General features: G+C 40.7%; 1 protein-coding gene across 2 annotated transcripts in view; it reads left to right on the forward strand.

Moving 5' to 3' along the window:
• The window catches only part of LOC104992857 (multidrug resistance-associated protein 4), a 176435-nt gene that overhangs the window by 99466 nt on the left and 49269 nt on the right, over nucleotides 1–27700 (forward strand). For both annotated transcript variants that reach the window (XM_010845860.1, XM_010845859.1), the window contains exon 20: nucleotides 21969–22048. In XM_010845860.1, the coding sequence (XP_010844162.1) occupies nucleotides 21969–22048 (80 nt within the window). The remainder of the gene's footprint in view (nucleotides 1–21968; nucleotides 22049–27700) is intronic.

Here is a 27700-nt window from a genome sequence, read left to right on the forward strand (position 1 = left end):
ATTTGACCATAATTGTCTTAAGCAGCATTGACATGTGTGTGTGTGTGTGTGTGTGTGTGTGTGTGAGAGAGAGAGAGTGTGTGTGAGAGAGAGAGAGAGGAGGACTTCTTTGAGTTAGATTGCTATACCAGCATAAGATCCATATTATTAGATTCTATTAAAGAGATGTGAAATTTAAGATTTGAAAATTAATCTAATGAATAAAGTGATCTTGGACATACCAACACCACACTGAGTTGTTTTCTTTTATTTTCCAATAGTGGTTTTGACCACTATAATTTGGGACCCAAAGTGCCCAGTGGTAAAGAGAACAGACTTTGGAATCAACCGATCTGAATGAATGTGAATACAGCCTGACTGCAGATAGACCTTTGTCCAGTGATTTAATCTTTTTTGTTATATACTGGGGATGATTATATGGGTATAATAATAGTCACAAGGTTTTTTTATATGTGTGAGAATTAAGAGACTTAGTATATGTACAGCATTCATTTTATAGGGATGAACCATAGGACTAAGTCATGCAAGTTTGTGATTTTTCTTTTTGTCTTTTTCTTCCTCCTACAAAATCCAAGGGAATATGTTAATTGTGATAAAATCGTGGGAAAGGATGTATGTATCTTCCCAGATACAAGGAAAAATGTATAAATGATCAAACTAACAACCTGGAAAATAGAATCAATAGCATGTTTTTTTTTTGTTTGTTTGCTTGTTTTGTTTTTGTTTTCATAGGGCCTAAGTTTCATTTCTCAGTTCATTTTAATTTGGTTTCACAGCAGGAGCTGAGTTTACATATAAATGCCAAACATCTGGATTTTTTTGTGTGTTTGAAAATGATATGGCTGAAGTTTATTACAGAAGTCTATTGTGTAATTAGAAATACAGTTTGAAGTTTTATAAAGTAAGTTCTATTTAAATGGAACATTGTAATTCTTCCAGGGAATAGCTATACTTCTTAGGAGCAGCAGGAACTTACTTTTTATTTTTTTACGAAAATGCAGTAACTGGTCAAAATGTATTCACCTTTTTCAAAAAGCATGAAAAATGACAAATTTCACATGTGAAAGTTAAAGTTGACCTAAGGCAGTTTTAGATTGTCAGGCCTTCAAATTTTATTCATGGGATGTTTTTAGAGACATTTTGTGGTTTGTTCACTCCAGTTAATTCCAGGCAGTCTTCCTGCATTTCTATCAGATGGACATTTTGATACTTCACAACTTCTTCTTGCACAATATAATGATGAAAGTAGCTTGGGATGCAAATGAGAATTGCCTGTTAGATCTTTAAAAATGTAGATTATATTTTTAATGCAGATAAAAGTATAACAAATGCAATAGAACAAACACAACTTTCTTATAAATGGGCTTCCCTTGTGGCTCAGCTGGTAAAAAAAAAAAATCAGCCTGCAATGCGGGAATCCTGGGTTCGATCCCTTGGTTGGGAAGATCCTCTGGAGAAGGAAAAGGCTACCCACTCCAGTATTCTGGCCTGGAGTATTCCCTGGACTGTATAGTCTATGGTGTCACAAAGACTTGGACACAACTGAGCGACTTTCACTTTCAGTTCTTATAAATACTTCCCAATTATTGTTAATAAACTAACCATGTAAATACCACAAATTACTGGCTGGGTATAGTGGCATTGAAGGAGTTGAAGAAATAGCATAGTTTTGAGTGGAGAGACCTTCGTGAAGACAGTTGCACTTAACACCTGGATGCCAGGTAGCTGTGAGCACCTACCTTTCCTGAGTCTTGGCATTCAGCCTCAATCACGTCTGAAAGGCTTTGCAGCTCTGAAATTCAACTGTTCTTTCATTCTGCAGAATTTGCTAGGAAATAATTTGATGAAAAAGAAAACCAAAAATAAGTTGTAAGAAATTCAGAGTCTTTGTGATACACCGCCTAATGTTTCAGAGATCTGTTGCATGACAGAGTTTTCATCTGTTGGCAGGTATAATCTTGTTCCCTATCATATTGAACATCAGCCTGGAGTATGATAAATTTGAACCATCGCTCTTTGTCTTGTCAATTCAGGGCAATGTTGTAAATTTATATGACATTTTAAACTTGTTAAAATACTCTACTTCCATTGTTTCATTTTTAATAGCAACCAAACACAAGAAATCTTTTGCAGTCTCTTCTGCTTCTAGAGCCATGTTTTTTTTTACCTTCTTGCCGAATCCTCTAGTTACTGTTCCCATTGGTTTTTATGTGGAAACCATAGAGCTCTGGTGCCTAGAATTGAAAATGAAGAACCAGTTTGACCCAAATCATCATACAGTTACATAACCCAACATTTTAAAAGCATCTTTATATGCCAGCATGCTGGAAATTTCACATGAAGTAACCAGATAATGTATTCCGAAATCTCCATGGGCATTTTCGAAAGATTCAGCACCCATACCTACATATTATATATTACACAATAATGGCTGCTCTCTCATGGAGGTAAAATTACGTTTAGCACAGTATTTCCTATGAAATGAATATGGACATTATCAGAAACTGTTTAAAACATTTGCATGATCTGGACAATCCACACAAACAGGTACTTCAGTGTGTGTGAAAGATCGATATGTGTGTCTGAATGTGTCTGTGTGTCTGTACTTCTTTGACCTTTATCTTCCTCATTTTGTTTATCTAGCTTTTACATGAGCTTCTTGCTTTGGCCAATTTTCAAAAGGATTTAGCATTTGAAGATGAATTAGCCCAGCATGGGGATGGGAGGTGGATGTTTCATCTTCAAGGAAGATCACTATTTCTGAAAACTGGATGATCATTTTTTTGCCTGTTCTCTTGGCCCTAATTTTTAAGACTTCTCCTAGTGCCTTGTCATGACTTTTAAAAAAAGTTATATTTGTGGTACAACGTGGTATAAGTTTGAAGTATTGATTTGATTGATGCATTGATTTGATACATTTATATTGCTGTATGATTGCTCTGATTGTATTAGGTAACTAACACCTATGGCATCACATAATTATTCTCATGTTGGGAATGAGTAAGATCTAATCTCAGCAGATTTAATGTTTATAGTACAGTTTTGTCTCTTCTCACCGTACTGTATGTTATGTCTCCAGGGCTTATTTATTGACCAATTGCAAATATAAACCTTTAGACATCTCATTTTACTGTCTGGTTTTAAGAATTATAGATTCCACATGTAAGAGCTATCACACCGTGTTTGTTTTTCCATGTCTGACTTCACTTAGCATGATTTCCTCAAAGTCCATCCATGTTCTTGCGAATGGCACAATTTTCTTTTTTCCTGGCTGAATAATATTCCACTGTGTGTGTGTGTGTGTGTGTGTGTGTGTGTGTGTGTGTATCTATACACACATTCATCTGTTGATAGACTCTTCAGTTGTTACTGTATCTTTATTACTGTGAATAATGCTGCAGTAGAAACAGGAGTGCACATATCTCTTCTATCCTATTCCATTTCTGTCTCATTAAAGTTTTTGTGATTTTATAACTGCTGATAAGTTAAGAAAATGTCAGCTCTGCAATTCATATTATTTGCTATTATAGGAGAATATGTGGGATGTTGGTATCATAGTAAGCTCTTCTTTGACATTTAACCCCCTCCTAGGAGTAAAAACAACTTCATGTGTGGTTTTTGTTTTTTTTAATGTAACTTAAATAGGGAGGAAAAGAGTTCTCTAATCCTATCATATTAGAAATGCTGTTAAACATCCCATGATGTCTTTTATAACTTGCATAAAGATAAAACTACCTTTACGGAGGGTATTTTGGAAATGTAGTATTATTTTTAATTGGGCTCATGTTGATTTTAAATGGGAGAATAATATGGTTAGAGGACTTAGTAAGTGGAGTAGAAAGAATGGAGATCTGAGAAGGTTTCTATAGGGAGAGCCACAGAACATGACTCCCTATGTTTCAGAAGCTCTTCTGTAGATGTAAAGACTTCAGGCCTATCGATGGCTGGGTGACTTCTCACATTGGTTTAGTATATTTAGTTAAACCCCGTTACTAACATGCCTCAGTACCAGGAGCTTAGAGTTTATGATAACAGCAACTGGGAGCCATAGATGTATCAATCGAGATGAAATCCCACTAAAAACACCATTTTATTCTTTCTTTTATTCTGCCTTTGGCACCTGGTTCAATCATGCCCCCACCCACCAAATTTATGGTGACTGGAAAGACAGAGATTCTTCTATTGTCTGTTTTACTGTCTGTATCATCATATTTTTGCAGTGATGTTAGTGTTTTGCTTTCTTACTTGTTTGACTGCCTGATACAGAAGTGAAAAAATATTTGGAAAGTTTCAGAAAAATAGTGTCTAGGAATTTCTTTTTGTCTCTATAAGGCTCAGTATTTTACAGTGAGAGTTTTATTTCTGCTAATTCAACTTTTGCTTATTCTCGTTATCTCAAGTAGTAAAACTGTACGACCTAATCCTAATTTTAGTCATCTTTTTGTTTTTTTGCTATAAGCTTAGGTTTATAACCTGTAAGTATCACTGTGTCCTCTGTTCCTAGGAAGCCTGTTTCTAGTATCATTTGTGTTTTGCAAAAATAGATTTTTGAACTCTTGGGGGCTTGGCCGGCTCCCTGGGTGTTACTTGGACCAGTGTCTTCTTTGTTAAAGGTCTAAAGAGACTCAGTGGCCTGGGCCCAGTCCCTGGTCATTGGTTCCCCCAGTCGCTGCTCAGACACAGAAACATACTAAGATTTATTGATCAAAAAATGTCATTAATTCCACGCCCCGCCCCCCGCCATGATATGCAGTTTAGTGAAAGATTGAGTCGGGGGCTTTCTGTTCTTGTAATAACCTGTGTTCTCTGTCTTCACATGTTCACGTTGCACTTCAGGGCAGTCTTGCACTTTCAAAACTTTTTCTTTCCTTTACTGAGGACACAGACAAGTTAGGGAAAAACAATTGGCTGGTGAACACTGCTTTTAGAAAAAAGACCTGGATAAAAAGTGAATTTTTTTTTTTTTAATTATCCTAGAAAATCCAAGGATAAGGAATGATGTGTTTTGATCTGAGAAAAGTAAAATGTTCTATTGGCCTCTTCTCCATACACGTTCTGATGACTATTTCACAGCATCTGAAGGAGAGATCCATTTGGCCTTGGGCCTCCTGGCAGCCTCCAAGTTGTAACATCGTGTTGAATTAAATCTCTCTTAGTCCTTTCTGGTGAAAATATTAGCAGTTTCGGAATTGAGACTAGTGGATCTATACAGCTCTGAGGAGGCCTGTCAGCAGTGGGCAATGGGACTTTTCATCTGAGGCCTTTGACCCCACGAGATGAGCCTCCCGCAGTGATTTCTCTTCATTATGAACACACACCAGCATTATTTAATGCAGCCAAGTTTCGAATGCTGGTTAAGGAACACAGTTAAGGTCTTGGTCTCAAAGGACTTTGATGTCCTGTGGAAGCCTGATTTTCCCCTAATATCCATGAACAGCTTGTGCAGTATAGCTCTTGGGAGATGAATATTTGTTCACGTAGGTTACAATAGCAGACATATCCTGAGAGTTATGGGGATGTCAGGCAGAATATGTATTTTGATGGAAAAGAAGGACTAGTATGGGAAAATTAGCCATGGAAATCCATAAATACCAAGCCAAGAATATTCCAGCCGATCTGTCAGTTGGGTTTTACTAGAAATGACAGACTGCTACTTTTGCAGGTTTTCCTAATAGAGAATTTTTTTTAAAAGTTCAGCAGAATGATGCCTTTATAGATTTTAAACCTTTTCCCCCTTACACAGAAATTTCTCCTTTCCTTAGTTTCTAGAGTTTTCTTTTGAAAGAATGCATGAGAGACCTTTGTTCTATGGACTGTCCCTTAAGAAATGAAGGATCTTCCTAGGTGGCTCAGTGGTAATAAAAGGATCTATTTGACCCAAGAGATGCAGCTTCGATCCCTGGGTTGGAAAGATCCCCAGGGAAGAGGGAATGGCAACCCATACCATAATTCGTGCCTGGGAAATCCTATGGGCAGAGGAGCCTGGCAGGCTGCAGTACATGGGGTCATAGAATCAGACACCACTTAGTGACTGACCAGTAGCATGAATAAATGTATACCGGTACTCTGTGGCAGTCTTTGGTAGCCTGAATTACTGAGAGGGTTTGCTTTTCATATTGTTCACTTGTGCAGCGAGAAAAGGTTCAGTTTCTGATCAGGTTTTACTACACCTGCAAATTCTTTGGCCATCTGTAGCCTGTCCTTAGACTAGCTTTGTTGCCTCTCCTTTGAGTCTGTAGAAGATCTGTAGCCTGCCCTTTCTTCTGAAGGAGATCAGAGAATGGAGACACCCACTCCCCACAGTTGAGGAAAGGCAGAGCCTAAGGGTGTATCCATCCTGAGGGCTGGGCAGAGCACCCCGAGCTGGTGAGAGGGCACTGGGCTGGTTTTGATGTCTCAGTTTTTTAGTGGCTGACTTCACCATGAGGAGAGTCTTTGAAAGTAGAGCCCGAGGCAGGCTGAGGTAGCAGAATCATTCTGAGTGGCATCAGGAAAGAGGGGGAGTGGGGATAATTGAGGCAACAGAGAATTCAGCTTTGCTGGTGGATTGTAGAACAGATCAGAATGAGTGCTAGAGGCTAGGATGTCAGCATGGAGTTGACAGAGTTTTCCATCTGGGTTGCTGCCAGCTTCACGCCAGGGGATGCTGTGCCAATTGTGGAAGCACATGTTTGTATAGATGTGATTAACCACTCAGAGGGTTGGCACCAAAATCTTTCCCTTTTAGAACAGCTACCGAGATGAGAAGTTGGCTACGATCTAAGTGGGGAATCACAATTGAATGCAACCTTGGAACTTTAAATATCTTGAAGCTGCTAGGAAGGAACTTAGAATGACAGGCATGATGAAGTCCTCTTTTCTTTGTTGAGTTTACACAATTTCCATAGATCCTTCTCTCCTTGAGATGGAAGCAGACAGGCACCATATACATGTGACTGTTGTTTCTGGGAGCACATGGCCTCATTTAGCATGAGCAACGGAGGTGCCCAGGCAGTCTTTAGACTAGTTTTGTTGTTCAGACAGTGTTGGGGGAGGGAGCGGCTAGGGAGGCAGGGGGCGGGATTCCTGGAGCTGGAGGTATCTCTCTCTGCCTAACCATCATGTTTTTGTCACAGGGACAAGTTGCTGTCTGTGTTGCAGTGCAACGTAAAGAAGGTGCAGCATTCCTCTTCTTTTGAATTTGACCAATGACTGTCCCTGTGTCCCCAAACCCACCTTTCACATCCTCTTTCATCAGTCCTTTGGGTGGTCAGTGTCAACCTGGCTCAACATTGCCCTCAGTTCTCATAACAAGATTCACATAATATCTCTTCTCTAGTGCCAGTCTGTAAGCACTATGCATCTTTTTTTTTTAATCCATCTGCTGGGGTAAGGGCTCCATACGTATTTCTCAAATCATGCATGGCGTCATCCAAACTTGTGTGTTTTCTGCTGAATACAGTAGTGATTGTGGAAGAAGCTGTGATGGCTATATAGGGCCAAAGATGCTCAGTGTGTGCCAAGAGACCTGAGCAGATTTCAGGAGAGGCTGCTGTTGGATGACAGGATGGTCCAGAGAATGAGGCTGGATTAACCAGGACATGGGACCTGCAAACCAGGGAGGGAAGGCTGCTTGTCTGGAGTGGCATCACTGTGGGCAGGATGGAGGGAGCAGACCCAGGCCAGGATGGGAAGGCTTTCAACTCTGTCCTGAGATCAGTAGCATCTGCTTGGTGAGAGGACTGATCATACACCTTTCTGGCTTTCCAAAGGTCTGTTACGTTGTGGAACCTCGTAGTGGGGTAGATTGGGAATTTGGGGCATTTTCGTTTTTTAAATGGCACTTCCCTGGGGGTTCAGTGGCAAAGAATCCACCTGCCAGCGCAGGAGACCTGGGTTCGATCCCTGGGTTGGAGAGATCTGGAGGAGGAAATGGCAACCCACTGTAGTTTTCTTGCCTGAATATTCAACGGACAGAGGAGCCTGGCTACAGTCGGGCTACAGTCCACGGGTCACAAAGAGTCGAACATGACTGAGCATGCATGCTTGTACACACACAGTTCTTTTTTTTAAACTTTCCCAACTCTCTTACTCTTAATTCACACTTAACCACATGGTTTGTGGTCATTTGAGTCTTTGTTTTTAATTTAATTTTATCAGGCATAACCATGGCAAATTCTATATTCTCACTGTTTATTATTGTTCAGAGGGCCTCATAAATAGGAAAAAAAAATGTATTTTAGCATCCTTTTAACACGGAGTAATTTGTAAAATCTGTGCAAACTTCACATCAAACTCAAGTGAGATTACCGTATTGTCTGGATTTATTTTTGTAGTTCTAGGTAATGACTGTTATTTTATACTATTCCACGATGAGTTATTAAAAAAGTGAATTTTGGTCCCATCTTTTTTCTGGGCTAGTACTGAAGTTCCTTCTTTTGTAGCTATAGAACATCAGAAACTCTCCTTTCCCCATGACATACAGACTTCAGCTTTCTGAAACTTTTGTCATGTCAGAGGGGGGTTTATCGTACGGAAAGAATAGGACATTTTTCCATAAAAATAAAAATGCTGTTCAGTGGGGGTTTCTTCTCTGCTACCCACACCCCTCATCCCTGAAAAAAAAAACTTTGGTGCTCAATCAGGGTTCCAGATGTTTGTATGTATTTATTTATTTCGATATTTATAGTGTTTGCTGTCAAGCCATTTGCCTCCCTGGGTGCATTCCAGAAATTTTAAAAACATACATGGCAAAGCCACAAAGATCAAAGACCTGTGTCTTAGGAACTCTTTGTAGCACTTTAGGCCTGTCCCTAAGAAGATTTCTGTGAAAGGAGCCGCAGAAGAGCTCTTACTGTCCAGGTCACATCTTGAGGAATGTTCTGGATGCGGACCAAGCACCTGGTGAAGAATCCATCCAGGGTTGGGTTCTTCCTCTGCTCAGTGAGGGGCCTTTGCTTGAAACCTCCCTGCAGCGCACAGCCTTCCATCGCTCATTAGGACACCTCCTGCCTCTTCTATTTTCACATTTTATCACTGGTCTTTCTGTTATTTCTTCCTTTAAAACATAGGGAATAACTGTTTCTCCACCCTCCTGTGAAAGTATGGGTTTCATTTTCTGTATTACTTTTAAAACACATAATATCTACCATCTCAGTGGGAAACAACAGGAGTTTTGTAGTAACCATACTGCCTTCGTGACTAATACCTCTGAGAGAGAAGGTGCCTTCAGGAGTTGAGACCGGAGAGAGAAGCAGCCGAGCTTCCCAGGTGGTGCTAGTGGTAAAGAACCCACCTGCCAGTGCGGGAGACGTGAGACATGGATTCATCCCCTGGGTCGGGAAGACCCCCTGGAGGAGGGTGTGGCAACCCCCTCCAGTATCCTTGCCTGGAGAATCCTATGGACAAAGGAGCCTGGTGGGCTACAGTCCATGGGGCCGCAAAGAGTCGGACATGACTGCAGCGACTGAGCACAGTCATGTGCTCTTGTGTTCTGCGTAACAGAGTCTCAGACATTGAAGGCCTCCTTTGAAGTTCTTTTCTGAATGTTTTAAAAGCTCATGGATTTAGCTTATGGGGTTATTGATCAATAGATATTTTCCTGCTTAGGCCTGCTTACTGCTGATCTCTTCCGGGTGGTAGTTGAGGTGGAAAGAGAAGTGGGAGGATGAGGCAGGCAGTCTTGTGACGCGACAGCCTTGAAAAGAAACCTCTCGTACCTTTATACCTACTCTGAGGATGCAGCAAGCGCTACAGAGCAAACCAGCCAAGGTATAAACTTGACCTTAAAATCAAACTCTGGGTTTTACCCATCTAGAAATCTGTGGTGCTTTCCTCACTAACCCGGGAGGCTTCTGCCAATAGCAGCATGTGACTTGCCAAGCAGATAAGGAGCTGGCAGGTTGGGCCTCACGCCTCTTGCTCTTGGGCATTCCGTGTGCCTCCTTACCTTTTCAGGTGTTTGACTCTGCCCGCCCTTTTTCTCTCCAGCATGTCCACCTCCTTTAGGTGAGAGAGTTGAAAGGAATTGCCTTCAAGCGTAGTAAGCTTAGCACAAATTGTGTGGAATTCTATATCTTCTCCAGGTTGCCCTGTTTGGAGAGGAACCTTTTGCCTTTACTTAGGGGCTGGATCTCCTCTTAGAAATCCAGCCTTGTCAACAGTGACTTCAAGAATATAACTTGGCTTAGGTTCCCCACACTGCCAGTTCATGCTGAGTATGCCCTCAGTAACTGGCTGTCTGCTCAATCCGGTTATCCAGCCCTTTTGGTCAGATTTCAATTTGAGACCTTTCCTGATAATAAAAGCCTTGTTGTTTAGTCACTTCAGTCATGTCCAACTCTTTGAGACCCCAAATACCATAGCCCACCAGGCTCCTATGGTTCTCCAAGCAAGAATACTGGAGTGGGTTGCCATTTCCTTCTCCAGGGAATCTTCCCGACCCAGGGATTGAACCTGCATCTCTTACATTGGTAGGTGGATTCTTCACCACCAGAGAAGCCTTAATAATAATAATAAAAGCCTTAAATATTTGTTAAAATCATTAGTTCACTTTTTCTATTTAATGAGTTTCACATTAAATTTTGTCTGAAAAGTCACAATTTAGCAATGTTTTATAAAATCCTTTGTTTCAGTTTTGCTAAATGTATTTTGAAGCCCAGGTTGAAATTTAGCTACAGATGCTTTCATACTTCGTGTTCTTTCACCCATGGGAACTGGTGGTTTTGTTTTTCAACAGAATTTTTATATTTTATGTATGTGAGACCAGTAATGGCTTCAGATTGCTGTTTACTATTAGATCTCCACAATTGCATGCTGTAGGTATGGGTAGTTTTATGCCTAATGACCGAAAAGGCTAAATTAAAAATAACTGTTAAAATATTTTCTCTTTCTAATTGAATGCTGGCAACATCTTGATTTTTCCGACAAGAATGATGGGTATTATTAGAAGTTTATCTTATCCTGAATGATAAGAGTTCAGGGGAGAAACTTTTGTGTTGAGTTTGTGGAATTCTATTCCCATGCTCCTCATTTAATTTTCTTTGGTTCTGACATCATTGTTCCCTTTTACTTTGGCTAAGGGCCTGTATTAAATGTCATGTGAGCAAAATAGAAACTTTTTAAAATGGCATCACGTTTAGAACGATGTCGGCTAAGTCATCATGTCTGCTAAGTTCTACTGAGGCTTATTCAGAGGTTTTCAGTTTTTGCATAAGGGCAAAGATATTGACAGTTCTGTATATGTGTGGTATCCAGAGTTTAGAAACAAGCAGACCTGTATTCTGAAAGAGAGGCCCCACATTCTAGGAGTCTTCCCTGCATGGCATTCTCTTCTGCATTTGTAGCTTTCTTTTTGGTCCCTTCCTTCAACTCCCCCCAAACATTTAAGCTTCAAGGCTCCTTTCCATCATTTAAATGGATCCCCGGTCATCCTTCCTTTAATACAAGTTCTTAGATGCTCGCTTCTAGCATATTCTGTGGGATTTTTTCTTCTTTAAACTTCAGACTCGCCCATCCTTGCCTCCTTTGATCTAATGATACATCTTTTGTTATTCTTGTTGTTATTCAGTTTATAAATCGCCTCTGACTCTTTGCTACACAGTGGACTGTAGCACGCCAGGCTGCTCTGCCCTCTACCATCTCCCAGAATTTGCTCAAATTCATATTCATTTGGTCAGTGATGCTATTAACCATCTCATCCTCTGCTGCCCTCTTCTCCTTTTGCCTTCAGTCTTTCCCAGCATCAGAATCTTTTCCAGTGAGTTGTCTCTTCACATCAAGTGGCCAGAGTATTGGAGCTTCAGTCGTAGTCCTTCCAGTGAATATTCAGGATTGATTTCCTTTAGGATTGGCTGGTTTGATCTCCTTACAGTCCCAGGATATATCTACCTTTGCTTTTGATTCCAGGAGAAACATGCCCTGGAAGGATAGGGAATGTAAACACTAACTGTCATCTTCTATTCAGATCCACTTTGGATTTATTTTGGTGTTTTCCCCCTTAGCCTTCTGTTCTTTTTATAACCTCCCCTACCTTCTTTCTGAATGTTGAGCTTTAAGCCAACTTTTTCACTCTCCTCTTTCACTTTTATCAAGAGGCTTTTTAGTTCCTCTTCACTTTCTGCCTTAAGGGTGATGGTGTCATCTACAGATATGCAGATGACACCACCACCCTTAAGGTTATTGATGTTTTTCCCAGCAATCTTGATTCCAGCTTGTGCTTCTTCCAGCCCAGCGTTTCTCATGATGTACTCTACATATAAGTTAAATAAGCAGGGTGACAATATACAGCCTTGACGTACTCCTTTTCCTATTTGGAACCAGTCTGTTGTTCCATGTCCAGTTCTAACTGTTGCTTCCTAACCTGCAAATAGATGGGGAAACAGTGGAAACAGTGTCAGATTTTATTTTTGGGGGCTCCAAAATCACTGCAGATGGTGATTGCAGCCATGAAATTAAAAGACGTTTACTCCTTGGAAGGAAAGTTATGACCAACCTAGATAGCATATTTAAAAGCAGAGACATTACTTTGCCAACAAAGGTCCGTCTGTCTAGTCAAGGCTATCCAGTGGTCATTATGGATATGAAAGTTGGACTGTGAAGAAAGCTGAGCGCCGTAGAATTGATGCTTTTGAACTGTAGTGTTGGAGAAGACTCTTGAGAATCCCTTGGACTGCAAGGAGATCCAACCAGTCCATTCTAAAGGAGATCAGTCCTGGGTGTTCTTTGGAAGGACTGATGCTGAAGCTGAAACTCCAATACTTTGGCCACCTCATGTGAAGAGTTGACTCATTGAAAAAGACTCTGATGCTGGCAGGGATTGGGGGCAGGAGGAGAAGGGGACGACAGAGGATGAGATGGCTGGAAGGCATCACCGACTTGATGGACATGAGTTTGAGTGAACTCAGAGTTGGTGATGGACAGGGAGGCCTGGCATGCTGTAGTCCATGGGGTTGCAAAGAGTCAGACAAGACTGAGCGACTGAACTGACTGACTCACTTTCCTGAGTAAATCATAGGAGGTGGATTGCGATATCATTCCTCTGTGGCAGCAAGCCTGCGTCCCACCTCGCAAAACAGTTGGACAACAGGTCCCTGAATAGAGGGTGCCCTGGTCGATCAAGTGCAGGTTTCTTTGGTTTAATCCAACACTTGAAAATTAGATAAAATGAAAACCGTGTTTAGATTTATTTACAGTTTTTTGGGGGCTTCCCTCATGGCTCAGAAGGTAAAGAACCTACCTGCAATGCAGCGTTCAATCCCTAGGTTGGAAAGATCCTCTGGAGAAGGGAATGGCTGTGCACTCCAGTATTCTTGTCTGGAGAATCCCAAGAACAGAAGAGCCTGATGGGCTGTAGTCCACAGGGTCACAAAAGAGTCAGACATGATCGAGTGACTAACACTTTCACTTTTAACAATTTTGTTAAAAACCCCTCCTGACAGACTTGGTGTAAGAAATCTGTTTTAGTAGTAAATTAATTTAGGTGGCAAGCACCCCACCTGAATGTTGTTATATGCTGACAGTTTAGATGAATGGATATTATAATCTCAGCACATTTCTGCCCTTTGATAGTGTGTCTGTTTGCAAGAGTCTACAAACATGGTAATATTTCATCAGTTTGCGGCATAGAAGAAAAAGAAGAAAAATGGCATAGTTTCTTATTTGTATTTATAGGATGCCGATATGAAGCTGAAAATGTTGCCTGGCAGGTTACATGGCTAAATACACATGAAGAAAGATAAGAAGCCTGCAGACTTTTGGAACGGGGTAGGGGGAAGACAGGGTCCATACCAGTAACTGTCAGCTGTGTTGGAGGGACATTCTCCATGGCGACCAAATATTTTTTAACCTTCAACTCACCATTTCCTTGAGGAATGTAGCATATTTTTAATGACTTTATTGATTTGATGATTGGGTTACAATGTACTTTATTTAGTGCTGGAACGTTTCTCTCCTGTCAGCACTTTAATACAAATAAATCTACTTTTTTTGGCACCACTTTGATAGGCTGTAAAATTGGTTATATTTGCAGGAAAATTTGTTTTCCTATGGTATGGTATGTTTATATGCAGACATAGTGTGACCTTCCCCCCTCACACCCCTGTTACAAAATCATTATCTGTCGTAGTTTACATGGAAATAAACACATGAAGGGCTGTTACTGCTGTGTCCTGTTAAAGCAACATAAATAAAAATGTGGGTTTTATGTCTGAGGGATCACAAAAATAGATTTAATAATTTAATTATAAGTCAAATTTTTAATGCTTTAATCACTTACGTTTTGCTAATGTGTTACAACTTTGCAGTTGTAGACTCAGTTATGTATTTTTTTAAATAATAAGCATGCAGTATATCCTTCATTCATTGTAACGGTGTACAAGTGAATTTGATATTTTATATGCAATGAGATCCAGTAAAAGTGCATCTTTATTTTGTTTGTATCACTCAATTTATGAGCAGAATTAGAATACATTCTGCTAATAAGTTAAAGTTTCTTATGAAAAACAATGTCACATATATTTGTCTTCGGTCAGTTGTCATAAATTCAATCTGGGGGTTCAGATAATATATATATGTATGTGTATATATATATATATATATAATCTTTCAAAATAGTTTTTATGAGACTTTACTTCCCCTTCTAAGAATACTGTCTAGTACATATTTTGTTATTAAATAAAAATATAATTAATTTTATTCATTCAGTTTCAAAAGATTTTTTAAATTATTTATTATTTACTTTTGTTTGCACTGGGTCTTTGTTGCTGCACCTGGGCTTTCTCTAGTTGCGATAAGCAGGCTTGTCATTGAGGTGTCTTCTCTTGTGGAGCACGATCTGAGGGTACACGGCCTCAGTAATTTAGGTGCATGGGCTTTGTTGTTGCATAACATGTGGGTTCTTCCTGGACCTGGGATTGAACCCATATCCCCTGCATTGACAGGCAGATGCTTAACCACTTGACCACCAGGGAAGTCCTGCTTATTTTTAAAGCATGATAAAACATTTAATAAAGCTGCCCTAAGAACCCCTCTCTAAAGAGGCAAGTAGAATTTTACAGCATTATAAAAGCTCTTTTCACCCCACTTTCAAATAATTTTGAAGGGCAGAAATTATGCATTTAATAAATAGCCGTGTTACTGAAACTATGGAATGCGTATAGTGCTAGTGTAGGCAAAACCCCCAGCAAATATGGACCAATGTCCATTTCTTTGATATTTTCTCCATGGGAAGAAAGGAACTTGCAGAAAGGTGATAGAGTCCACTTAAGAAACCCAGGGAAAAGTCAAACTTAAAATGGCTGTCTGAGTTTAATGAGTGGTTTTTTTCTGAAGGGACAAGTCATTTAAGGGAAGCAAATTGATAAGGTAGGTGCAGAAAATGCAAATATTTTTCCTGGACAGTTACGTGTATCCAGGGTTTTTTTTTTTTTATGGTGGGCAGTATGATGCCAAGGGAGAAAAAGATCATAGCTTGCTTTTGCTTGCTGGAAGGTAGGGTCTTTTAGAGTGAACAGACATTTTCAGAATTTGGTCAGCTGTCCAGCTCTTTTCCTTGGAGAAGAAGGGAGTTGCCTCGCCTTGGTACTGAGCACAGAACCCAAGGAAGACTCACAGATGCCCTGCTGCCCAGGAGCAGCCCAACACATCCGGAATCATGCAAATTGAGCTGCCTGCTAAGTGAGGAAGGAAAGAATATCGTGCACAGGCATTTGATGTCTTTTTATGGGAGAACAAAAGAGTTTCGATTCTTTCACTTGGAGTTCAGCCTGGCCATTGTGTGGCAGAGGAGGCTTAATGAATCATTGTTTAACTAAGATCCTGCCAAGTATTTGACCATTAAATAGCCTGCATGTGTATAGAGTTCTTCTCTGACAGACTCTTATTTGACTGTGATTAATTGGCATTGAATTGGTATTTAATTACCTCCCTAGAAATCTAAGAACAGTTTGTGTTCTGATTAAGTTATTTGATGTATAAACCTGCCTGGCGCTGGGAAAGTCGGCTCTGTCCTTGCTGTGTACCTGTTTCAGTGCTGACGGCCTGACCTCTGGTTGCTCAAAGCCGAGGGGCTGTCTCAAAGTATCAAAACGCAATATGGATTGGGATTTCAGTTTCTCTTTTAATGTGCAAAAGTTTTAGGAGTCAAAATACAGCCTGTAAAGGTTTTCTTTTATGTTGAAGTTCTTTAATATATTCATCGGGCTGTGTTAAACATTTTATGCAAATGTATCAGCTTCCTCACTGCATAATGTATTACTGTGTGCATGCACGTGAGATGGCCAAGGGTAGAGATTCCACCGGCTGGACATAGCAACAATGAAAGGACTCTTTGCGACCCCATGGACTGCAGCCTTCCAGGCTCCTTTGTCCATGGGGGTTCTCCAGGCTAGAATACTGAAATGGGATGCCATGCTGTCCTCCATGGATTGAACCCAGGTCTCCCTTGTTGCAGACAGATTCTTTACCATCTGAGCTACCAGGGAAGCCTGATGAAGAGACACTCGGGGCCAGTTCTGGTTCAGGTGTCACTGTCCTTAGAGAACAGATGATAGCGGAACCAGTAGGAAATGACCATTTTGGGGAATAGAGTTCCAAATATAAGGGGGGCAGGTGCAAGCCAGGTCACGGGAATGAAGAGAGGTATTAAAAAATAGTTATATCCCGGAAACCAGCACCTAGGATGATTTTCTTTTTTAAAAGTCATTACAGGGATTAGCTATCACAGAAGAAGTCAAGATGAATGAGGATGGAGGGAAAGATACTGGTTTTACAAACCAGATGATGTGTGAAGAGGGTGGCAGCTGGACTGGAAGAAGGGTTTGTGAGATATTTGAATAGCCCACAATTTAATGTGAGGAATGTTTGACCAAGAGGGAATGTGTCTCCTATGCTCCCTCCTGCCTCCTCTTCTTTTTTGGCCTCTACACGACTTGCAGGATCTTAGTTCCCTGAGTAAGGATTGAATCTGTGCCCTTGGCTGTGAAAGCCTAGAGTTCTAACCAGTAGACCACCAGAGAATTCCCATCCAAAAGCTTTTTATAACTCATAGTACACTATATAGAATTATAACTCTTTGAGCAGTGTTTCCACTTCTTACAGCTTTTATCTAATTTTTAAAGGAAGGAATACAGTACTGAAAATGATTTTTCCCTTCCCCCTCTTTTTTAAAAAGAAAATTGAAGTGCAATCGATGTACAATGTTGTATTAATTTTAGATGTACAGCAAAGCGATTCAGTTATTCATATATATGTATATCCATAGTTTTCCAGATTCTTTCCCATTACAGGTTATTACAGGATATCAAATGTAGCTCCCTCTGCTATACAGTAGTTCTTTATTGTTTATTTTCTATATAGTATGTATCTGTTAACCCCAAACTCCTAGTCTATCCCTTTTCCCCCTTCCCTATGTCTGTGGGGCTACTTCTTTTTTATAAATAAGTTTATTTGTATAATTTTTTAATCCCCTTGTTTTTAATGGTGTTCTCCATTTGTGTGTTTCATTTTCCTTCCCAACAAAGGCCCATGCTCTCACACTTAATACAACCCAACCACATTTGTGTAACAACTGTCGGGGGTTCCCAGAAATTAAAATGATGTGCTATAGATACACCAAGATCAGATCTGGGTGTTGGTTGATCCCACTCCAGTTCACCTTCCGTCACTTTACATGGGATGGGTTGTGGGAGGAAGCATTGTCTTCAAGTTTAGTCATGTTCTCACACCAAATGTTCTGCTGTCCCATTTCTGAGCACTACAAGTTCTTGTATGCATATTGGAGAGGGAAGGGTTGATTTTGCATTCTGAATGGCAACTTCCTGATACTTGCCTTTGAAGAAGTGGGATGTCCCTGGTCAGATGACTTTATTAACAGATCTTTTGACCTTTGTTTCTGTGGGTGCACGTTTCCCAGGCGAGACTGCTCCGTGTTTTAACTCCCCAGTTCTCATTCTTCGGGAAGTATGAGATGAAAACTGTGCATTTTGTCCTGAAACTTGGTCAAGGTGCAGTGTGCTGGGAAAAAAGACCTTGGAGGCAAAGTGGTGTGTTTCTGTGATTGGAGGAGTCCTGTGATGATGTGTGGTGTCCTGTCCTCTCAGAATTGACATTTCTTAATTGCCTAAGAAGAAATGTGGCCACCCCACTTGCTATGGTTCATAGTTTATGTATGTATGTATGTAAAGGTTGCTCAGTCCTATCCGACTCTGCAACCACATGGACTGTAGCCCGCCAAGCTCCTCTATCCGTTGGTTTTTCCAGGCAAGAATACTAGAGTGGGTTGTCATTTCCTCCCAAGGGGATCTTCCCAACTGAGGGATGAAACCTGGGTCTCCTGCATTGCGGGCAAACTCTTTACCATCTAAGCCACCAGGGAAGCCCGGTTCATGGTTTAAGAATCCCCAGAAATCATGAAAGCTGTAGGCATTTTCCAGTGGGTATGCTCCATTGTTTTTATCAGGCTCACAGTGTTTCAGAGCCATCGTCTTTTAACTGTCTGTTGCTATGCGCTAGTCTGTCCAGTCCTGACCTTCTATGAGCCGTGAGCCAGACTCCTCACATGACATGTGCACAAGATCCAGGGGTAAAGGAACTAGCCTGATCTAGCTTTCTGACCTCTTTTCTCCCCACCGTGCTTAGGCGATGTAAAAAACTACTCTCTGTAGAAAGACATTTATGGCGACTGCAACAGGTGGTTTCCTGGGGCAATATGCAAGGTGTATCCACTCCTTCAAGGTCAGTGCGCTGACATAGTTAACAGTAGGTGATGGGTCTTGCCCTGTGTCACAGGATAGCATGAGGCTTGGAGAGGGTTCTCGAGCCCTGAATTTTCTTAATCAGTTATACTTTTCTTAGACTGTCTGGTTCATTCATTCTTTCACACGCTTATTCACTTCTTACTCCATTCATTGAATCTTCAGTAACTTGTTCAGTTTAATTTAGAGGTGGAGATATTAACCATTAATTATGGTTAGCCAGGAGAGAATTCCGAGGAACTCGTCTATTTTAATGTTCAAAGCATTCAGCAGCCAGTGGAGCACGTATTAGCCAGTCAGAAGGGGCCGGGCTGACAGAGGCCAGTTTGGCCTTAACACCAGCCCTGCCTGTAATTTTATTGACTCATTCTCTCTCTCTCTTTTTTTTTTTTTTAATTTATTTATTTTTAACTGGAGGATAATTGCTTTACAATGTTGTGTTTGTTTCCATTATACATCAACATGAATCAGCCATTCTTATTAGTAGATACCTAATAGAGTTTTTAGATGTGTCTGCTAAAGTAGCTCTATGTCGTAGATGTGATGGCATGAGTTTTCTCAGTCTCTGTAACCCTGGATGCAAGTCTTGACCTGTTTTATAGCCGAATGTCAGTGAGTTAATTTCCTCCTGCCTCTAAGCCTAAACTGCCTCTTCTGTAAAATGGGGACAACATTGCTCTCAAGAGTTTTGATTAGATGATTCATCCGTGGTTTCTGGCACTTTTCGGTGCTCATGTGGTGGTGGTGGTGTTCTATAACCAAGCAGGGGTGACCACAAGGCACGACCTCAAGGAAAAAATGCCGCCCAAGCTGTGGTGTGTACCACAGGCACGCTGATGAGTCTGTGCAGGGTTGGTCTGTGAGAACAGTGGCCGAGACAGAACTGGTCCTCAGCCACCTTCTGGGAGCACTCAGACTGTCACTCCCCTGGGTAACTCGTGTAAGTTGGTCCTCCCTCCTCTCTGCACCCAGCCTTCTCCTCAGGATGTCCTTCTCACAACCATGGCTTTGAAAAGAGAAGTCAGGCCTCTTTCTGACTGAAGGGAATTTTTCAGCTCAGGCCCCCTAAGACTGGACTCGTCCTCCACTCCTGTTCACACTCAGCTCTCTCCTATCTTAGCACTCCTGAGGTCATGCCCTTTCCATCAAAGAGGCAAATATTTGCCCTGCTTTTGCCCTTTCTCACCCCTCAGTCCGCACACATGTCATTCCTCCCACCTGGACAAACTCCTCTCTCCATCAGTCCATCCCCTGCCCTCCTCCCAAGCGCTCAGGCTGTGTTTCCTCCATGAAAAGTTGTTAGCCTAACCCTGCAGTTCACCCGCTCTGGTGTCACCTGCCGCACTGTGACTCCGTCATCGCTGCCTGTCTTCTGCTTGCTCCCGCTGTCACGCGTCCCTCTAACTGCTGTGTCCCCTCCTGTGTATCCCACGAGCCTGCACAGCATCAGATGACAAAGTGCCCCCACAGACACCAAACAAAAAGCTGGGTCAAGTTTTTAAATCCAAATAGCAAACTCTCTTGTTTCCAGATTCTGCCTACGTTAAAAAGCTGTGTTTTTCCAATAAAGAAGTCATAAAATTTAAACTATATCTTTTAACTTTTTTTTTGATGTGTATATTCCTGAGTTTGGCATTGATACTTTGAGAAGTTTAAAAATGGCTAGGTGGGCCACAAAACAAGTAAGAATGTGTGGGAAAATTGCCCATCTGATGTTAATGGTCCTTAAGCAGAACTGATAGAGAGCCCATCGAAGTGTGGCCTGGGAAACAGCAGGAAGGGCCGCTTGGAGGAAATGCAGACCCTCTAGCTCCCCCAGCACTGCTGAATCAGAGTCTGCATTTTACCAAGTGGGCCCTCCTGCAGCACCTGCTGGGCTTTGCCAGGTGACATGATGTCTCACCTTATTGGTTGGGCACCTGTTAACTCACCCGGCGTTGTGACTTAATTCTTTCAACAGCAGGAGCCCATTTAATCCTGAGACTCACCTTCTATGAAAGCAGGCATTCATAGAGGCTCAGAAAAGTTGTTACTGGGGCATACAAAGGTATCACGAAAAGACAGTTTCTGGGTCTGTGTTTCCTAAGGGTGAGATAGGAAAGTTGAGGCCCAGCCTGTGAAGGTCTGGCCTGGCCAAGTGCAGTAGCCTCCAGCTCCTGGTGTGGGCACACCTGTGCTTCCGGTGAGCCAGGCTCCTTGAGGAGGACAGTGGAGCAGGCTCATCCCGGCAGCGGAACCCCGGCCCCGGCTCATTCATTGTCCAGCTGTGGCTGGTGTGAAGGGCCTCAGGAGAAAGTCACCTGTGACTGAGATCAGGAAGTGTAGGTAGAGGTCCCTCATCTTACCTACAGGCTGGCTTCCTGGAGTCTTTATTACAAAAGAAATTTAGGGGCATAGAGAAACGCACTTCTCGAGCTACTATCCCAGAATAGGGTCTGCGTGTGTGTGTGTGCATGCATGCATACCTCTGTGCATTGTGTGTGAGTGCGCAAGTGCATGTATGTGTGTGCATGCATACCTCTGTGTATTACTTCAATTTCTTTGACTGTAATCATTAAAAAGACCAGAAATCAGTTCTCCTCTTCCAATCCTGCAGCCTTTAGGATATCCTGTTTGGGTGGATTCTGAGAAGGGAAATAGAAGCAATGATAGGAAGTGATCATTAGGCATCAAGTAATATTTCTGTTTTCTGCCTCTATCCCTCTGATCATCTTGGATGGTGAAACGTGAGCTGTGTGTTTGTCACATCTGGTATACCTCTGAAAGCAACAGCTTATCACCCCAATAGTAAATGCTCAGCTTGAAAGAACCCCAAATTTCCCAAAATGTAAAGTGCTTTTGCACCATCCTGGAGGCTAAAAAGTTGAGGAAAGTTTGTAATTACTTTTTTTAAAAAAACAGTATCACTTAGCAAAATTAATTCTGGTAGCATAGTTAGTGTAACAATTAGGATTATTAGTTTATGTACTTTGTAATTTACCAAGCTAGCACTTGAATCCTTAAATAGTATGAACATAAAAGGAGGGAATATTCTACGATCCTTCAACTCTTCCTGATATTCTCTTTTGGTAATATCGTATATTTTTTCTTCATCACTGACACTGCCTTATTTCATGTGAATCCCTAATATATTAAATACATATGCATTTAAAATGCTATTTTGATTTGTCCATGAATTGTTTCTGTTAAAGGGCTTGCCTGGGGAAATAAGTAATTTCTTGTGTCCTGTTCTTGCAGGAAGAATTTTAAATCGTTTCTCCAAAGACATTGGACATATGGATGACTTGCTGCCGCTGACGTATCTTGATTTCATCCAGGTAATGTTTAAGAGTCCTGTTAGAGTTCTCCCAGGGAAGAGCAGAGTACCTTTTTCTCAAGGCATTTTCTCAGGGGCTGAGGGTGGGTATTTTAGCCTGATGATGTGTCCTGTTATCTTAAATAAATGCTATGTTTGTGAGAGAAAGGTGCGGCTGTGACTGGGAGACTAAGTAAGTTAACATGAGTAACACCTGGGACAGGAGTGGCTACACAGTCACGTCAAGGTTGGTCTGCAGCAGCAACATGCAGGGTAAGTGGTTCTCCTTCTGCCTTCCAGGTGTCTGGCGTGGATTCCCTTTACTGTGTGCATTTCATAATATAGAAGTAATCATCTCTCACGGAAAGATAGCCTAGATTAACTAAATTATGCATTGTATTACCACAAAGGACAAATATTTACTGCACTTTTTTTTTTAATATAAAGCTAGGTGTGGTTACTTACAAAGAAAAGATTAGTAATAATAAGGTGAAAATAATACTTTAACAAGGACAATAGAGAGCAGTTATGGAAGATACAAAGCCTTTAAAAGCAAGTACCTTTAAGCCAATAATTTGAGTATGGGATCAAAGTCATCTCAGAAAATGTATTTTTTTGTTTGTGTAGGCAGCTTTTCTTTTAACATGTTGATTGCTGTATCTTAAGGTGTCTTTTTTTTTTTTTTAAATCCTATAATCCCACAGAAATACCTTCTCTCCAGCCTTTGTTTTGTCTGTCAACTTGGAGGTTCTAAAGAATGGTGTTAGGTCATCTCAGTTCTCATCTGCTTATTCAGTACGGTTGCTATTTGGGATTTTTTCCCTGTTGTTTTTTCCCTGTCTGCTTTTCACTTATTCAGGCTATACAGAGACCTTGTCAAGTGTTTATTTTGGATTTATCAAATATATAGCATTTATAAAAAGCTGTATATTTTCTAAAATCCCAGCTGCTGCTGCTGCTGCTGCTAATAACTCCTGGATTTAAACCCTTCTCACTTTCTCTAAGTGCCAGTTAACATGATCCCATTTAAGGCCAGGAAGGAGAGAAATGTGGTGGTGAGGATGTGCAGTTATGGCCTGGTGCTGATGCTCCCAACTCCCCAGTTTTATTTCAGTGTTCAAATGCTCTCTAAATCAAAACTTAGGGTCTCTTCAGGAGCCATTGCTATAAAAGGAGTCCGAAGTACATAATTTAGGAAGTTAGCTATGTCAGGAAAATCAGTACTTGGTCTGAAATTATTCTAGGCATTCCTGTAAGTCACAAACAATGTGTCAGTGAATATCTGGCTGTAAAGGTGTAGCCTATGGGAGAAAGCTGCCACTGTCAACCAATGTGAAATAGGCTGTGATTTAGAGGCAAACTAGTTTTTTCTGCAAAGATGTCTGATTCTGCTCCCCACGCGCCCGCCCCCCCGCCCACTGCTTTTGCAGACTTATATGTTTGAGTCCTACCGGGCTACATAAGTTATCCTCAGAAACAATTTTTTACCAAAAGAGTCCTGTGTTGTGAGGGTGATTGTTAATTACTTTGAGAAGATTTTGTGGAAGTTTCTGTGTCTTGGCTACTGCTAGCCGGGCCAAGATTGGGTTTCCAGATCCGATTGGCCCACTCTGTGCTTAGCACATGGTTAATTAGTCCTCATAAAGATAATGCACCACATATATTAGTGTGATCTAGAGAGGAACAGGGATAGATGCCACCTGCTGTCAGCGTCCAACATTCTCAGTGGTGTGAGGAGAAAATTCTAGTCTCACCGTTCTTCTTTTTAACCTGAGAGACAAGGGTCTCAGTTAATCTTGATGGAACACACCATTGTTAAGTACCAGTAGTCCCAATTAGCTGATTTCTTGAATCTAACAGCAATGGTAAATCTCTGTATTATTGTCTCTAAGAAAGCAGTGTTTGTATAAAAGATGACTCAGTTATCAATTATGATAAAGATCTGTTGTCACTTGCTTTGTTTGCAGGTGTCTTTAATAAGGCAGCCATAATCCCTTCAGGAAGAAATATTTTCTCCTTTTAAAAATAGTATTAGCTAAATATAAAAGCCCTGATCCCTGCCATTGTTGTTGATTCTTTGAGGGACATTTCCCAACATTCATTGTTTAAATGGTTGTCAGGAGGAATCAAGTGAAACTTAATAAACAATGCGGTAACTGGTTCATCGTACTTTATGTGCCGAAGCCTTTCTGCAGAGGATTTGCATTCGATGAGTGGGCTTTTGACGAGGTATCACTGGGATCATTTTGAAGTATTTGGGCCTGTTGCTGTATTAGCAAGAGAAGATTTTTATTAAAGCCAGAAAAATGAAGTTAACCTGACCTCAATGAAAGGCCAACAACAAAAAAAAATGTAAATTGATTTTTTTTTTTTTTTAAAGTTGGGTAGGACTCTGTAATGATGAAAAGAACTCCGAGGTGTGATCTGGGACTCTTAATGGAATCATGTAAACTTAAAATAAACACTATTATGGTAAGCACATAGAATGAAAACTAATTTTCCAAATCAAATACATTATATTCAATTCATTTTCCCCAATCAACCAAATGTTTAAAACCTGTTAGTTATAACAGCAATCTTCTGGAAATTAATTAGAACCCTATTAGCTCTGCTAGCTGAGCCGAATGAAGAGGGTTACTCGTTACATTTCTAAATAGGCTCCTGAATTAAAGCAAAGGAAGGTCAAAATGACAATCAGCTTGACTCACCTTATGACTTTTCTTAAGTTGATCTAGTTTTTTTTTTTTTGTAAGGAATTGTTTGATTTTTTGAATGGACATTTTATCCACTTTGACTTATCCTCAGTATTATCTCAGTGACCAGTAACATCCTCTCAAGTGCATGGGAATCTGAAATGGAAGGTCTCTTGTCTGGCCCATCAGCTTGTCTAAAGAGTTTTGTCATCCCCCTTCTTAACTGAGATTGAAAATTTCCTGTCTGCCTTTGATTTTAATGTCCTTAGCAAAACCTGCTGCCGACCTCAGGAGAAGCTGGGTTTTAATACCTCTCATCGGATTCTTAGGGTAAGGATCTTAGTGACTAGCAGCTGCCCCTGTGCTCAGGGAAACTCACACAACGCCAGTCCTCTTAAGCCCATCAGCTGAGTTTAGAAAGGGTTGGGAATTTCCATATCAAGAAGTTAACCTTGGTTTTATCTTGTGCTCCTTCCTGATCTACATGTCATCTCTGAGGCTTGAGCCAGAAAGAACTTGGTAGGATGTATAGCAAGAAATAGAATGCAAATCAAAATTCAAAGCTCAGATATCTTTCCACTTTTGAAATATTCAAACCAACACTGACATGTTTAACATTTGTTTCTTACTGATAAGCATGTGATAATACCTTATAGGAGAATTAAAATCAAATAGATATAGAAATAATGTAATTATACTTATCCATGGGAATTTTTTAATCCAGAGCATGTGTGCTTCATCAGTTTTTCTGCAAGTCAATGACAGTTTTGTTGGTCTTGAAAGTAAGAGTTCAGAAAATGGACCATTGGGTTGTAGTATAATTGATTCTGCTGCTGGTGAATTGGGGAAAGGAAACAGAGAACAGGATCCTCATCAAGGGGTAGGAAAGGTAATTCTCCAGTGAGGAAGTCAGAAGTCAGATTTTATCATTCATTTCACTATCAAAGGGACTAAGATGAGAAAATGCTATTTAAAGTGTGAACCAGTTTGCTGGGCATGTAGAAACTATTTCCTTAACTTTGTCCCTTGGACTTCAGTTTGAATTTGTGTGAACATTTATGGGTTTTGGTTTATTTTTTGTTTCATTTTTAGTTTTAGTGAGTGATCCATATCCATGCTGATGAGTGACACAGCTCATTTTAAAACGAGTGTGCTTCACAACTGTCTGGCATTCCCATGAGAATTCCAGAGGCCCTGTGGGCTAACGTGTGGGATTTAGGAACCTGAGTTGACACAGGTACAGAACAAGAGTGAATGAACAGAAATTTTTGGCTGCCAAGGCCTTCTGGAAGGGAAGGCCAGAAGTGAGGGAAGTTTTTGGATGTATCATAGGAAATAAATAATTTATACAAAATGACAACAGTCTGTAGGTTACCTCAGGGTTGCCGTGGGCTTATCAGATAAGTTAGCCAGTGGTTGGCAGCACGAATCTGGTTTATCAAGGTGTTGTTGAAACTCGTTTGTTTGTTTGCTTTTTCAAAAATCATAACAGCTTTGAGTACTAACAGTATTTTTAAAAACCAAGTCATTTATGAAGCCACAACTTGGTGTTCTTCCCTCATTAAAACTAAATATCGTTACATGTGAGAGATTTCAACATGGAAGGAATTCTTTGAAGAAGGGTTTGACTTTCAGAATATACTGAATTTGAATAAATACAAACAAGCAAAATACTGGTCCATTAAAATTCACATTCTTAGTGTATGACTGATATTTTTAATAGCACAACATAAATACAAGCAACATAAATATAGCCACTCATTTTCTTAACAGTGATTAATTAATGGTACATACATACATAATATTTACAATGTTTCTGTCGTATTTAATTTTAAATTTTAATTTTATTTAGGATTAAATAATTCTTAGTGATTAATCATTCCAATAATGATTAATCATTCCAATAATGCTTAATCATTCCAATAATACAGTATATTTATAACATTTGATGGGCAGTTATAGTCTTCAGTTTGCACTGAACAGTATTTGTATTGTTCTGTTTGCAACTAGATATATAATAATGGAAAACATTGAAGTTTTTTTCATAAAATGAGTTCTTCCTATTTCATATCTCACATCATATCTATATATCTTCCATTTTGGTTTGTTTTCAGCAGTCTTTTATTGGACTTCTATGTCCTAGGGATGTGGGATGGAAAAAGTAAAGCCCTTGTCTTCATTCACTGAGTGTGTTCCATGTAGTAGGCACAGGCAGGGCTTGGAATGTGGACGAAGTGAAGTGAAAGTCGCTCAGTCATTTCTGACTGTTTGTAACCCCATGGACTATACAGTCTATGGAATTCTCCAGGCCGGAGTACTGGAATGGGTAGCCTTTCCCTTCTCCAGGGGATCTTCCCAACCTTGGGATCAAACCCAGGTCTCCCGCATTGCAGGCGGATTCTTTACCAGCTGAGCCATGGAGGTGAATGAAACTAATTCCGTCTTCCATGGTGAGACAGTCATCAAGTACATCAAATACAAATACAAATGTATTTGATGTATTACTGTGAGAGTGTACTATTTAGGAGAATGGATAAGGCTTTATTTCCATGTGAGCCAAATGTGATTTACACACTCAGATCTTCCTTGATGTTTCTGGACCTCCACGTGGAGGTATCCTGTGCTTAATTGGAAGTAACAGAGAGAAACCTGGAATGAGCATGGCACCTGCATATCTGTCACTGAGCAGATAGTCACTGAGTCTGTGAAGGAGGACAAGTTTTCCCAGAGAGAGTGAATGATTTTCAGGGCTGAACCTCAGAAGCTTATGGAAGTATTGATGGGGTGGGGATTGGGGTTGTGCTGGGTGATATTTTCCTCTTTCCCTTCAACAAACAAGGGTTAGAGTTGAGTCCTTGAGGTACAAAGCCCTCCCCTCTTGAGTCTTCTCCAGCCCCCCAAGGAGAGGGAGCCCTCCAAGAATTCATCACTTTCAGAAGGAAGTCCTGGAAGGCAAACTAGATGAGGGGGGGGTAGATGAG

The sequence above is a fragment of the Bison bison genome, unplaced genomic scaffold (genome assembly GCF_000754665.1).
Source record: "Bison bison bison isolate TAMUID 2011002044 unplaced genomic scaffold, Bison_UMD1.0 scf7180017864225, whole genome shotgun sequence".
Lineage (NCBI taxonomy): Eukaryota > Metazoa > Chordata > Mammalia > Artiodactyla > Bovidae > Bison > Bison bison.